The sequence below is a fragment of the Carassius auratus genome, chromosome 10 (genome assembly GCF_003368295.1).
Source record: "Carassius auratus strain Wakin chromosome 10, ASM336829v1, whole genome shotgun sequence".
Classification (NCBI taxonomy): domain Eukaryota; kingdom Metazoa; phylum Chordata; class Actinopteri; order Cypriniformes; family Cyprinidae; genus Carassius; species Carassius auratus.
The window spans coordinates 21,389,536-21,404,599 of NC_039252.1; the positions used below are offsets into that span (position 1 = coordinate 21,389,536).

A 15,064-nucleotide genomic window follows, 5' to 3' on the forward strand; every position below is an offset into this window, starting at 1 on the left:
AGACCGTTGTGAATGTGGAGTAGAAATGTTGTTGTATTCTGTGGACTTGTTAACTTGTTTCACAAGCTTGGTCATAACCCAGAAGTGCTTATCTTCCCAGCTGCAAACAAGCGTAGTACGTGTGCAGTTTCTAGAGTCGTCCACCGTGGCCCGCAGCATCGTAAGCAAGCAAGAAGCTCGTATCTGTGATCTAGAGAACAAATTGGAGTTTCAGAGAGGACAGGTCAAGAGATTTGAGGTCAGTCCAGACTCATTAACAGCTTTATACTCTTTCTCAGAGAGGATCTTTACGATGTGTGTGTGTGTAGGTTCTGGTTCTGCGTCTGCGGGACAGTGTGGTGCGGTTGGGTGAGGAGCTGGAGCAGGCGGCCCAGGCGAGGCCAGGGAGAGGGAGAACTCCCGATACTATCAGCAGAGACTGGCGGATATGAAACTGGAAATGGATGACCTGAGCGTCAGAGAACAGGAGAGCAAGCCGTCGACGCATGGAGCTGGTGACTGACACACACACACACACACACACCTTTCTGATGTAGCTGATGAAGCAACACATTATTCTTCACTATTCATTTTATGATATTTAGTTTATCATTACTATGGAAGTCCTAAAATGGTTTTTTTTTTTTTTTGTGCAATTGCAATTACACTTTTATTATTGTTAATATATGTGACCCTGGAGCACAAATCCAGTCTTAAGTAGCACGTGTACTGTATATTTGTAGCAATATCCAACAATGCATTGTATGGGTCAAAATGCATGTTAAAATTTAGCTGCTTTTGTGAGACTCCAAGGTACACTGAGCGACTGTCCTCATAACTAATGTATTCATACGTACAGCTGCTTGGTGCATTTTCCCTTAGTGGCCGCCCACAAGCCTGACACGTTATTACCCATGAGAATACACCGATCTCTCCTGAAAAACCTGTAAATATTCAGAATTTAACACAAAGGAAGAGGCCCTGCGGCATTACAGCACCTGCCGGCGTGTGATGCAATTTGACCTGCGTGCTGAGAGTCAAAGGCATTCAGTATTATGAATATTAGCTACAGTGTTAGCGATGCCTGGTGCATACACAAAGACTGGAGTCTGGGATGCGTTTCTTTCCGATGCGAGGACACATGCACGCACACACACACACATGCTGAGGCTCTCCAGGTTATTGGTTATGAAAGGGAGGGGGCAACAGCGAAGGTGTGGTTGTCATGGAGATGAGAGGAGTGGAATGGGATTTGTTGTATCAATAACCTTGAGGAGACAATGGGAATTAATCATAGACAGACAGAGGCGGCTCGTCCAGGAGAGCAAGAGACTGGGGACGAACAAAGAAGGGAAGAGGAAAATGAATCGTGTAATCAGTCGCTCTCCAGCGCTCATTATCAAATTATTCTATGAACAAGAGCTGGCGATCAATAACGCAGGATTGTCCTTTAGTAAACAAGCACTTCAGAAGTAATACAATGATTCAAAATACATTTATATTATATATAGATCTAGATATATATAAATTAAGGTTTAAGTATTAAGTATTTTAAGTTTAATTTAAAAATGTATTTAATTAAAATGTAATTTAAATATTTATTGCATGCATGACAATCAGCAGAAGTGAGCGAAAAGTGTTTATTACATTTGGAAAAAAAAAAATTCAGACAAAATCACATGGATTCGCTACAGGAAGCCATCATTCACAGCTGTGTGAGGCATGTTTTATTATGGATCCATGCGCTTTATTTAGTCTGTTTTGGAGGAACACACACTCACTACAATTATAGAGCTTAGAAGTGCCAGCACAATTTTTTATATTGTGTGTGTGTATATATATATATATATATATGTGTGTGTGTGTGTGTGTATAAGAAATGCAGTGAAGGTAAATAATAAAATAGAATTGTGTATGTGTGTGTGTATATATATATATATATATATATATATATATATATATATATACACACAATTATATTTAATTATTTACCCTCACTGCATTTCCAAACCCGTAAGACCTTCATTCATCTTCAGAACAGTCCAGAAGGGTACCAAGTCCGTGGGACATCAGTGGTTCACCTGTAATTGTATGAATGTACGAGAATACTTTTTGTCTCTATGGAGGGTCAGAGAGCTCTCGGATTTCACCAAAACTATCTTCAGTTGTTAAAAGGATAAAAATAACTTTGAATGCTTCATTTTCGTAACATCTTCATTTTAATCAGGTTTAATAACGATGCTAGGCTTAGCAAGCTGTTAATTAATTGGGCACATTTTGAGATTAAACTCTTGGGTACTGATTTCTCTCATCGTGATGCAGGGGTTTTATTTCCCTCCAGCGTGACCATCACAGGTTATCTGATTTGATCTGGTCTTATCTGTTTCCAGGAAATGCAAGTGGAAGAGCTTAGTGCAGTCAGACAGACCCTGCAAGCTGATCTGGAGACATCGATCCGGCGAATCGTTGATCTACAAGCCGCGCTGGAGGAGGTGGAGTCCAGCGATGAAAGTGATACAGAAAGGTATTACTAGTGACGTGCGCCTGACCTTTTCCATTTCCTTTTTTTTGTTTGTGTTCCTCAGTCTAGCATAGCAAGGGCAAATCGTCTGCACATCAGTTTGTATACTATACAATCTAAATAGTATTCAAGATTGTGATTGGTTCGTTCCAAATCATTTCGAAGTATCATCATACATTTATTTATTTTGCTTTATTTTATTTTATTTTATTTTATTTTGGTGGTTGGAGGGGTTTGGGGCTGTATTTTTTTTCCCAGTAACATTTTATATTTAGGTTGTTTTATTTTATCTTGTTTTTTATCATGTTATTTTCTTCCATTTTGTTTTTTTTTTAATAAAATTTACTTCAGGGTTATTCAGGTTTTTTTGTTTGTTTTTGTTTTATCTAACTGTACAATTGATCATTTTTTTGGAGTTGCTTTATTTTAATTTATCTTGTTTTTTTTTTATATATATATTATTTAGTTTTTTTTTAAATCAAATCTAACTTCATGACTTTATTTCAGTAGAGTTAGGTTTGCTTATTATGCATTTAATTTTTTTTAATTTAATGTTATTTATTTTTCAGCAAACTCAACTCCATCCACAGTTTTTAGAAGTAACAGTTTCTATTGACTTCAAAACCTAAAGGGAAGAAAAGATTAGATAGATACTGTTTTCTTCCCTTTGGGTAAGATAAGTTTTACTTCTTGCTGTTACTTTGTAATTGCTTTCATTCTTTATCAGTTGAGCTGAAAAGTGAAGAGATCCTTCTCACTGTGCAAAATCAAGGCTACACTTTCCTACTACAAACACTTCAATAATGCCTTCCTCCATCAACACCCATAGTGAAATGCAGTCCGATGTATCAGAGTTCAAGACTTTGATCTTCTGTGCCAGACTTCTTAGACTGAAAATTCGATATGCTTGCTTTGCTCGTAGCCCAACCACTTTAGTTATGCGCTCCACTCCTGTGTGTCTCTGACTGCGTCTCCCTCTTCACACAGTGTGCAGACGGCTGTGGAGTCCTTCTCTAGAAGGAAAGATCTGTAAGCGCTCCACCCCATATCCTGTTGTTGTTCTCTCCCATGTATCCGTGTTCATTTTCTATGTTCTGCATTTGGGAATGAGCAAATCAGATGAATGCAGGCTTCAAAGTAGGCCAGTGGCTGCATATAGGACTGGACGATGTAGAATTATTATTTACATTTTTTTAGGCTTTCACAGATATCACATTTTTGGGATATTTTAGTCAAACATTCTAATAAGTAAAAACGATTTTTTAAATATTATTTAAACTATTTTTTCATATATATTATTGCAAATGTATTCCCTATATTGTCCAGCTCTATAGTTGCATAACATACATTAACGTCTGTTGCGACATGAAGAAATGCACTGCTTTATGCAGTACGGTTTCTTTTTTGCATATAAATGCACGGCGTCTCTTTGTGAACCGTGGCTTAATGGTGTTGGCAGATTCTAACGCATAACCATCCTTCTCTTGTTGGTCCAAAAATTCGCCATCAGGCAAATGTTGATGGATAGGCGAGCGCTGCATTTGGCTGCTGATGTTGACTGCTTAGCCTATTGCTCAGTGCTGTAAGTGTGTGTAGACTTGTGTAAGGTCACGGCTTCCTTTCACACGTCTGAATGAAGACAGACGAGAGTGAACAGACACCTACTCGTCAGACGCAAACCGCAACATACCCACACTGCCACTTTGCTTTGTTAAATGCAAGGAGCTTTCCTCTGTGTGAGAGAGTCCTTCTACAAAAGTTCACCAGCTGTGATATGCTTTGTCTTCTGAATAATGCATGCACGTTTGCCGAGACCCCCGCGTCTCGTCTCTTTCAGTTATCTGTGCGAGCAAAAAAGGGGATAAAATGAACTGTTGCAGTTGCTCAGAGCTTTGGGTCTTAAATCTCTGTACAAATGTAGTGAGTCCAATTAGAAGAGCAGGGTAGGAGAGAACCCACGGCATATGCAAGCTAATTAACATTTTTGTTACCTTACTCTTGTATATTTGAATAAGAGCTTCTTAAAGCTAGAATAGGTTTTGATGCAATGGCTCTGTTCCAAAACCTAGTGATCTGCCCAGCATTTTAAGTCATCATAGGCAGTTTCTAAAAGATAGGAACTATAATTTGTTCACGTTTCCATGAATAATTCAATCATAAAATGCAATGCAATAAGCAATGTAAGCTGAATGCTATGCAGTTTTTGATCAAAATTAGAAAGCAATCTATGAACCCTTAATTTTTTCAGAAATATTGTTTATCTTCGTCACTCAAAATTTGATGGAATATTAGCTGTAGGTATACCACTGTACTACTAACATATTTGACAAAAGTGGCAAGCATTTCCAGCTGTAGTGTTAAACCGATTCCCCATTGAGATTCTCTGTCTTATCCTGTCTTCTCGTGCATTTGTCTTACAAAGACGACCAGCCTTTTTGGTGGTACTTGAATGAATTAGTGTCATTGTAAACCTGCAATATTCTAACTTACAGTGGATGAAAGGGTCATCCTCCTGGTGCAGGGTTTTAGTCATCTTGTAATCTCAGTGAAAAGTAAGGGAATACTGGGCAGTCAAATAGGGTTTGTCATATAATTAAGGAAATTAGTACCAGGTACCAGGTATCTGTAAAGCTGGGCATACACAGTACGATTTCTATCCGATTTTGAGCCGAATTCTGACTCGTGCGACTCTTTTCTGAAATTTTGGTCGCCTCTCGTGAGGTATTGCACTATTGAAGCAGGGCTACGAACTGATTTTCCGCATTTTCCACGCAAAACCATAAACGAAACCATGGCGTCATGGCGGTGTAGTGTGGACTGAAGTGATGGAGGGAAAACTTGTGGAGTAATGGCAGCAACATGTCAGCCTTTTCGACGTGTCATCGTCAACTTACCACGACAGGAATGCCAGAGAGAAAAGTTGGGAGGATATATAATCGTGTAATAATCGTGATCTTTGGCTTTACATCGCATGCAATCTATTCGTACAGTGTGAGTTGGTACCTTGCCAAAATCGCAGTGTATGCCCGCCTTAAGTGTTCTCTAATTTTGATCAGAGTTCTTTTTCAAATATCTCAATCAAGAATACAATTAATTTATGAGATATGCCTGAAAACTGCCCTTCTACTCCTGTTAGGTTAACTTTAAAAAGGGTTAAACAGTGACCTTGACATTTAGGAGATTATAGCTTGTTCTCTCATTTTGATCTCCACTCTATATATTTAATGCAGTACTGAAATAATGCAAAACAAAATTTAATTTTAGCCAATATTTGTATGAATGCACATTTATGCTTGGTAGAGTAGCTCTTGCATCATTTAGCAACATGATGATGCAAAACTAATCAGTATTAATCAGTTGTGTGTATTAGCAAAACTTATTTCATAGCACCAAAAGCTAATACTTCTGTGCATTTCAGACAGTAGAGCATGGTGGAAGCAATGCCAAGATCATGGGTTAGATTCCCATGGAATTCATAAACTTATAATTGAATCCAATGTAAATCACTTAAATAAAAGGGGCTGCCAGATGCATAGACGCAACCCGAATTGGTGGTTCAATTGCATTGCTACAACCAACCTATAGAAACTTATTTTTAATAGGATGCTTAATTAGAAGATAGCTGCCTCTTTAGGCAATAAGCAGCAAGGCAGCGCACTAGCTCTTGGAATGGAGCTTATGTTTTAGTTCTCAAGCAAACAGCTTTAGTCAGTCTGTAAACAGGCTGTGGATCAGTGAGTTATGCCCCTACGAGCCCTGATAATGACAGCACTCCCAAGACTAATGAACTCACAGCTCACTGAACACCCATAGCCTGCTGGGTAGCAATGAGCATATCAGAGCTAATATCACCCCCATGTGTGGCGTTACAGCGCCCATGACGAGAGATCTCCTCTTGAGCCATGTGCATGATCGTACTCATGTAGGTCATGTATGCATTGATATAGGCTTATATTGATTTGATTGCTTGCGCTGTGAAAGCACGTTGCCAAGCTGTTAATCTTTCCAATGAAAACATGATTTTCAAACTAACATGGGGTTTGAATTTCAGCGACACCATGTCCAGCGTTGGATCCAGTGTGGGTACTGAAGACGTCGGCGAAGGGATCCGTCAGTGGGCAGGTGTACCGCGAGGAGGACAAGGAGGCAGAACTTCTTCTTACGCAGGAAGCAGCTCCGGCCGCCAGTCTGTAACCGACACCATGAGCACCTACAGTTTCAGGTAACATAGCAAAAGATGATTGATGATCAATAAGCATGAGTGTGCATCAATAAACAAGGTAACACCACCAGGTCAGAGGTAAGTAGTAGGTAAGTAGTCATTTTTAGCCAGCATGGCTTTTGTGAATCACAAATGGAGATTAAGCATAAGGTCTAGACTTTATAGATGCATTCCAGTTATTTTTTTTTTATGCCCTTTACTCATTTCCCCTCCGTTTCATTTATTTGTATGTATGTCATTGATTATGCTGCACAAGTGTCCACTACTGGGGGAGACTTTGCTGTGGGCTGAACTGGAACGTCCTAAGCATTTGATCACTTGGAATCTGCTATGCAGTTGATTTATTATTTAAATTTTTTCCTTTATGAATTTGTTTGATGCAACATTCTGTATGTATATAGATAGCTCGGGCTGTTTTAAATGATGTTTAAAAAACTACAACATTTACACATCTTACAGTTGTTTGGGTGAGGATAAATTAACCGAGATCTGCAATGGCATCATAATCGTGTTGCATTGTGGTCTGTGGAGCTACCTTAGACATACATATGAAGTAGACTTGTGTTGTTATGTTTGGGGGTGGGTTAATATCATTATGATAACAGATCTTCGTGCAAACATATGTGATTCGATCAAGATCGGCATCAATGTTAAAGCAAATAATGATGCAACAATCACACAACAACCACACCATTTTGATAGTCCACTTTAGACATTCTGCTAACTATAAGTAACTTTGCAGTTACGTTAATATCTGCTAATACTTTTCAATGGTCAACCAACATGAATTCATAACTGTCACTTATAGTTAGTAGAATATCTTAAATGGACTATTGAAATGAAGTGTAACACACAATCTGAATTAGAAACAAGCAACTAAACATTGGATTACACCAACTTTTGAAATCTAGTAACTACAGTATTTGCTTATGTTGCTTATTATGCTTATATGCCACAGTCTTGTTAAACATGGCTTTATTTACTGGTGGATGTTAAAAGACTGGATAATCTCAAAAAGCCTGTAGACTTTTTTTTGCGCCTTATGCATCAGACACTTAACAAACAAAGTGTGACCATGACATCTGAGGCCGAGACTATGTGAGGATTAGAGTTGCAAAAAGGTGGAAAATCTAGGAAACATTGCAGAAATTTTGGAAACTTTCCAGGATTTTTTATTTTTATTTATAATGCACTGGAATTGTTCCTGCCCTTTGCAACCCTAGTGAGGATTGACATTGATGATGATTAGTCATGTCTTGATATGTCAGATAATTGAAAATGTCTCCTTTTGTGCTCCATGGGAGCAAGAAAACCATATGGGTTTGGAACGACACAAGGGTGGGTAAATGATGATTTAATAACCATCGTTCAGTTTATATTCACTGTTATTATTTGCCGTTTATTCCCTATGACAGATCTTGCACACAAGACCTTGATGAAGATATCAAAGAAAGTTCCAGTGGTCTTGGCAGAGCATCGTCATCCACAGCCCTATCTGAGCTCCTGGAGGGTCTGAGGAAGAAGCGCGCTGGGTGGGAAAGAGGCTCGGAGGTGGGTGAGGGGAGCACAGTGTCCCTCCCCATCTATCAGACAACTGGAGCCTCCACGCTACGCCGTAGGTCCTCAGCACTGTCTCTAGAAGCAGAGGAGGGTCTGGAGGACCTGCCTCGACCTGGCATACTGAAACCTCCCAGTCCGCACCTGCCTCGTGCCTCCAGCTTCCGCTCCCTATCCGAGTCAGGCCCAACATCCTCCACCACCACAACCACCACAGGAAAGATGAACCGCTTCAGCTCCTGTGACTCCCTCGCATCCGTGACATCCACCACAAGTTCCCGCCGCCACTTATCCAACCTGGCCATCCCCGAGGAAGGTGAGGAGGAACCCAGCTCGAAAGCCATGCCTCCTCTTGGCACCTATCAACCAATCCGACGCCGTCTACTCGGTGGCCTGGTAGCAGAAACGGGAGAGTCACAATTGGGAAATGAACCACTTGTATTCCAGAATCGCAGACTCCTCGGGAATCAAGACAAGGAGAGGGACGTAGTCGATGCAGGGGACACCGGCTCAGACATTCTCCCAGCCATCCGACGAGCGCAGTCCACCAGCAGCCTTGCATCTAGCAGTTCCCGAACAGGCCAGAGACGAGCCCTCAGTGTTCACTTTGGGGAGTTGCCACCCTCCAGAGCGTCACGTAGGGAGTCCGACTCGGATTCTTCAAGTTCTGGCGGATCTCAGAAGCGCCGTGGGCCTCAAGGAGAGAGGCTGGAAGCCGAGGGCAGCGAGGACGTCAACTCGGTCATGAAGAAGTACCTCAAAAAAGCAGAAGTCGACTAGAAGACTCAATGAGGTTAAGCTTAAAAATGCACTGGCCTGCTTTACATTTAAGGGGGTCATATCATGAGGAACCTAATTTTCCTTAATCTTTTGAGTTTCTACTGAAACTTTGAGAACTCAAAACACCTTCCCAGTCCAAATCCAGGGATATTCTGAAATCCATGGATTTGTATTGTCAGAGGCATAATTTGATCACCCATACATTGCACATCACAAACGTCAGTTTGGTGTTTAAAAGGAAGTTGGATTTTCTGTTGTTTAACCACTTTTATAGAAGAATAATTATTGGAGGATATTACCTAGTGTCTTTTCCTTACTGTGAGAAGCAGAAGTACCTCTAAGGTACCAGCATTCACTCTTTAGGTACAAAGGTGTACCTTTTGACATGGTACCCCCTACAGTGACAGCTTTTGTACTTTTTATGAGAGTGTATGCAAAGTGAATGTTTCCATGTATTAAAGGCACAGCTGCAAAGAAAAGAAGATAGTATGGAAAATGGTCACGAAAACAGTTTTGGAATAAAAAAAATAAAAAAGTGTATGACCCCTTTAAATGACAAAAGAAAAATGAGCAACATAAGATTAAATTGAATTGTGAAAGGATGTGAATCATTTAGTCTCTCTTTTTTTCTTTCCCCTGACAGAATAGATGAAGACATGGAGAACTGACTCCGTCCAGAATGCATTGAGGCACATTTAACTGGAAGCACAAATACACTGAGGATTTATTTTGAGCACTGTTTGTACACATAAATAAAGATGTTTAAGTGAATGCATGATATTCCTAAAATTCTCACTGTAAACATGCCCTTTATTCGAGCCGCGCTGATACCCGCGGGTGCTTCAGGTCAGGGAAATGAGTCTTGACCAGCGAGCGCTCGCTTTCCCTCTCAGCAGTCAGTGCAAATTTGTTGAACTCCAACAGATGTAAATAAAAACGTCGAGCAGAATCATTGGTATTTGCTTCGACCTTTCAAAGGAGAGGAATAGAATTACGCTCACAGAGGAAAACAACTGAAATAGAGCCATTTTACAAAGGAGTGATTGTGCTTACAAAGCAGAGGCTCTCCATAATAATTGAGACTGACCTGGTTTCTGCAATCGAATTAACCTAGACTGATTTGCCTAGGAATGGTTTGTTCCAGTTTGTATTTAATTGCTAGAGCAGAATTAGAAGCTGCTAAACAGTGTCCAAATGCTTCATAATTTAATGTGCTTGGTAAGCATAAACCAGCTTAAGGAATATTCCAAGTTCAGTTATACTAAATTGCATAAATGTTGGATATCACAAAGAATACATTTTGACTGTCTTTCCTTACAGTTGCAATGAGGCACTGAAAATGGAAGTTAAAGAGGCCAATTTTGGAGGTTATAAAATCAGAAATGTGACATTTTAAACCCCTACTTTCTTTATTTTAATTTTACTGACAAAAACACACTATTCCACATTCTGCCCAATGTCCTTAAAACAAATGTGCCAGATGAATGCTATGAGAAACATACAGTGCTTAATTTATTAGATCACCTGTCATAAGACAACACACAAATATTTTAAGAATCTGACAAAAAAATTTATTATTCTAAAAATGTTATTGTAATTTATGGAAAAATAAAAAACTGAAACGACTAAATAGTATTTATTCACATAATAACAAAAATGGCCTCCTTTGCCTTTGATAACAGCTCATGTGCTTGCTGGCATTATGTACTTTTTGACTAATTGGGTATCTGAATTAAAAAAAAAAAAAAAAACTATAAAGCACTTGACAATTTTTCCCTGCCTTTAACAGATAACAGCAATAATTATATTATAGCATTAAAAATAGTTTACTACTATTACTAAAAAGCTTACACATATTAGAGGTCTTACCCATACAGAAAGCTAAAAAAATATTTTGGCAATTACCAATACAAAACCTTACAAAATTGGTCAAAAACTTTAAAATCAATTTAAATCTCTAATTAAAAACATAAAAAATAAAGACGAATAAAATCACAGTAGTGCTCTGCAGGAACACGTCGCATGCACTGATTACAGTAAGTCTCCTCTTACTGTAGTTTTTTTATTTTGTAAAAGCATCTGATATTTATATTCAGACAATTGCACGCTGCTTTCCCTTCACAGTTCCTACTCTCATAAATTACTTGCATTGCATGTTGATTTTTAAGCCTAAATATAAATGTTAAACACCAGATATTTCGGCACAATTGTTTTTGCGCTGAATATGGTCTCCCTTTAACGCACACACCACTCTTTCAGTAGACTTCAATTTAACGCAGACTGTCAGGGCAGGCCTTCATGCAAAAATTTAAAGTCTTCCGTGAATGTTACATTTACAGATAAAGATATGACCGTTGAAAGTACTGAAAGTAATTGTGTCATTGTGGAGTCTCTCACACACATCTGTAAAACAGTCCAAAGACAAGCGACCTGCTGCCGTTATAAGTGCACTGTGGGTGACCATATTAATCGAGAAACGTTGTCGATGATTTTCATTATCAATAATCGATAAGTTACAGCCCTACTTTTAACTCGAGTCATTCAATGTGGTTTTTACCATTCTGCCACAAGTGCCGTAAATTGAGCTTAACTTTTAGTTAAGGCTCCATACATGAAAGCTGTACTTGCTGAAAGCAGCACATTACAGTGACTTTACCACAGTAAGATTCTGAACCTTTACCTCTGGTAAATCACTATAATACAGTGCCTCAGATTTAAATTTGTGCTTCTGTCACATTAAGATGACAGCTGCAGACATTTGTGCCAACGCAGTCACACATTCTTCCACAGACAAAATGCTTCGAGAAAATGAGACTAGTTTGCTTTCCCCTCCAACAGTTTTATTGACATAGCATAACTACAATGGAACCATAGTGAGAAATTTGAGCTCCCAACTCAAATATCCAACAGCAGCCTTCTGGAAAGGTGCGGCTTCCAGTCCACATCTGCAATAAGAGAACATGATCAATGCTCGAGTCTCTACATGATCAGTTTAGTAGGTCATCTACAGGTCCTTGCCTGGTCACACCTTCGCCTTCCGTCCCCTTCCTTTACCCTGATAGAAACAATGCATTCATTTGTGCATAGCTTAAGAAAAAAAAAAAAAAAAAAAAAAAAAAAAAAAAAACCTTCTAGTATAATAAAAAATAAAATCTACCTTTTTAGGTGGATTTTCACCATCTGAGGCTTCCCTGTATTTACAAAACTCTTTATTAGTTTGCTTTGAGAAACAAATAAAATAAACTCAGTTAAGTGTTAGATTTAGCTTACTCATCCTCTCCCTTTTCTGGCTTCTTTCTCTTTAAAAGAAGAGAGCAATGAGAATTAGAACAAATTTAATTGAAACGACTTGTGACCTACAAGACGAGTCCTTACTTTGCCAGCACCATTTTTTGTGGATTTCTTAACCGGTGATACTTCAATATCTTCCTCCTCTTCTTCTACCTCCTCATCCATCTCTTCATCCAGCTCTTCATCATCAGAGTACTCCTCCACTGGGAGAGATTTTGGCAAAAGTTCCATTGACTTAAATACTAGCCACAGATCGTAGCTAAAAATAGAGCTGAAATGACCACTCACGGGCCACATGTTCTGCTCCGACATACACCGGCCCCGAGCCGTGCTTCAGGCGAAAGGTCACAGGTGGATGAAGATCCAATCCAGACAGGTTAACCTGACGGAGAATGTATTCTCATGAGGTATATACACACACACACACTTGTGGAAAGGGGAGAGGAAAAAAAAAAAGTGACATGACATTCAGCCAAGTTTGGTGACCCATACTCAGAATTCTGCATTTAACCCATCCAAAGTGCGCACACACACAGAACACACACCTGGAGCAGTGGGCAGCCATTTATGCTACGGTGCCCAGGGAGCAGTAGGGGGTTCGATGCCTTGCTCAAGGGCACCAAAGTCGTGGTATTGGCAGCCCAAGATTCGAACCCACAACCCTAGGGTTAGGAGTCAAACTCTAACCGTAACTTCGTAACTTATTTTTGGACCAAAATGTATTTGATGCTTTAAATTCTAACTGACCCTGTGATGTCACATGGACCTTTCTGGACATGGACAGTATACCATACACCGTTTCAATGGAGGACCAGAAAGCTCTCAGACTAAATCTAAAATCTCTTAAGATGTGTTCCGAAGATGAACGGAGGTCTTACAGATTTGGAACGACATGAGGGTGAGTCCCTACACAATTTTCATTTTTGGGTGAACTAACCCTTTAACCGCTTTGAGCATAGATCTAAAAGTTAGGTTTCCAAAGGGATGAAAATCTAGAATGCTTTGGAGACATTTGGACATTATTCCTTTACTGAATATTGAACAGCAATTATAGATCAGTGGTTTGCACAGAAATATCACGTGATACAATATTTCTTACCGTAGGCATAGATTTCGCGTGTAGTGTTGCTATGGGAACCGCTTTCGCGCTGCTGTTGCCCTCACCGGTGACCAACTCCACAATATTGAATTCATCTTTAGCGGTGTGACCCAGACACATCTTCAAGTCAAATATAATCGGGTTAAATGTAATAAACACCGATTAAACGCCACGTTTACCACGACAAATCACGGAACCAACCGTTCTCAGTGCCAGCTGGTGTTGATGGTTCGTATCATCCGTCTTGAAGGACTCTTCCTTATTAGATTCATTGAGTTCACAACCTGAAACAACGATTTAATAAAAAAAAAAAAAAGACTTAATATAGCCTAGAGTAACGTTATTAGTACGTTTAGAATTATATTTTACTTGAGGAAACGAAACAAGTGTAGCATCTTACCCCAAAGAGTGGATAAAGGTTTCTCTGTTTTGCTCATTTTGAAACAAAAACAAAACTGAAAGGCACATACAGTAACGTTAAATGTTTGTTATGTGCAGTATGTAATGTGAATTATTCAGAAAATCTTTACATATTCTCACCAGAAATAAATCTCAGGGCTGCTTCTAGGACAGCAAAAGAAAAGAAAGCGAGTTTGCTCCCCGTGAACGTTTAAAGAGGAAGTTAATTGCTCATCAGGTGACAGTAATTAAGTCGAGATCACTGCAGGTTAATTATGGATCCGACCTGCTGAAAAATCACTTCTTCATAATCATGTTTTAATCGAATAGAATTCGGCTGACTCATAATTATGCATACTAAATATGTTGCCTTTTATGTTATATTAACCTCTCTTATAACCGAGGCTAGTTGTCACGTGGGTCTTTGTTTTCAGGTGCTTATTTTCAATAGCAGTGGTTTCTTTTACTTTATGAACCTGGTGTATGATTATGATCATGTTTATGAAGTAAAGTTTAAAACAAAATTAGAATATCATCAAGTTTTGTCGTGTTGTTGGGTTAGTAAGTGAAAAAAAAAACATCCATTAAAGAAAGTTGACTAACGTTATATATAATAGAGGTATATTAGTTTTTTTTTATAGTTATTTAGTCAATAAGTGCAACTTTCATACATTGAGGAAACAGTTGAACAGTTGTGTGTGTGTGTGTACTTTGATTACATTTTATAAACAGATATGGTGTGCAATGATTTTCGGATTTCCACTGTGACAGCCACTAGGCCTTGTATAAATGTGGATTTTATTTATTTATTTTTGTATTCAAGACTTTTTTATGTTTATACATACTCTAAATCAGCCCTTAGACATATTCCTTGTAGTGAAAAAGTGTGACAACTTGCCCCAGTCTCCCAAAAAGGATCCCTCAAATCAATTATTCTCACGAGATAAAGCTGGGCCTATGAACTCCTTTCATAATTCATGAATTTTACACTAAATAATTAATTAAACAATGTCTGTTTTATTTGAAGAAGCTTGCATCATTGATTCTTATTTTCCTGATTATTACTGTTAAGCTGCTTTGAAATGATCTGTTATAAAAAGCACTATATGATAAAAGTGACTTGACTATTTTTGTGTGTGTGTGTGACTCGCTGCAAAATGTGAGCCGAATGTGTATTTCAGTCGTTTAACTTCTATTTGCCGTGGTTGTTTATGTA

The 15,064-nt window shown here is 38.9% G+C and overlaps 2 protein-coding genes across 3 annotated transcripts in view; one reads left to right on the forward strand and one right to left on the reverse strand.

Moving 5' to 3' along the window:
* Positions 1 to 10,353, forward strand: part of myo18b (myosin XVIIIB) — a 47,713-nt gene extending 37,360 nt beyond the window's left edge. The window contains 9 exon segments of the mRNA XM_026274360.1: positions 101 to 238; positions 309 to 372; positions 375 to 472; positions 474 to 494; positions 2,370 to 2,503; positions 3,488 to 3,529; positions 6,552 to 6,722; positions 8,138 to 9,072; positions 9,703 to 10,353. Of these exon segments, the coding sequence (XP_026130145.1) occupies positions 101 to 238; positions 309 to 372; positions 375 to 472; positions 474 to 494; positions 2,370 to 2,503; positions 3,488 to 3,529; positions 6,552 to 6,722; positions 8,138 to 9,059 (1,590 nt within the window). The 3' untranslated portion in view covers positions 9,060 to 9,072; positions 9,703 to 10,353.
* A 1,524-nt stretch (positions 10,354 to 11,877) lies between these two features.
* On the reverse strand, positions 11,878 to 14,048 carry npm2b (nucleophosmin/nucleoplasmin, 2b). 2 transcript variants are annotated; one of them, XM_026274431.1, is made up of 10 exons: positions 13,990 to 14,048; positions 13,850 to 13,904; positions 13,651 to 13,733; positions 13,450 to 13,569; positions 12,639 to 12,732; positions 12,435 to 12,553; positions 12,330 to 12,358; positions 12,217 to 12,250; positions 12,078 to 12,114; positions 11,878 to 12,004 (listed from the first exon to the last, which is right to left on the reverse strand). In XM_026274431.1, exons 2-9 carry the CDS (start codon positions 13,884 to 13,886, stop codon positions 12,082 to 12,084), a joined length of 549 nt encoding a protein of 182 aa, XP_026130216.1. In that variant the 5' UTR covers positions 13,887 to 13,904; positions 13,990 to 14,048; the 3' UTR covers positions 11,878 to 12,004; positions 12,078 to 12,081. The 2 variants fall into 2 exon arrangements, with proteins under 2 accessions (XP_026130216.1, XP_026130215.1); XM_026274430.1 differs by lacking the exons at positions 12,078 to 12,114; positions 12,217 to 12,250; positions 12,330 to 12,358.
* Between the last annotated feature and the right edge of the window lie 1,016 nt (positions 14,049 to 15,064).

What these genes read in the sequence shown, in the direction of transcription:
- npm2b (XM_026274430.1), bottom strand. Translation starts at nt 13,886, where the DNA reads ATGAGCAAAACAGAGAAACCTTTATCCACTCTTTGGG. An exon ending in ACCTTTATCCACTCTTTGGG is followed by an intron (nt 13,734 to 13,849) that starts GTAAGATGCTAC and finishes TCGTTGTTTCAG; the next exon opens with GTTGTGAACTCAATGAATCT. An exon ending in ACCAGCTGGCACTGAGAACG is followed by an intron (nt 13,570 to 13,650) that starts GTTGGTTCCGTG and finishes TTTGACTTGAAG; the next exon opens with ATGTGTCTGGGTCACACCGC.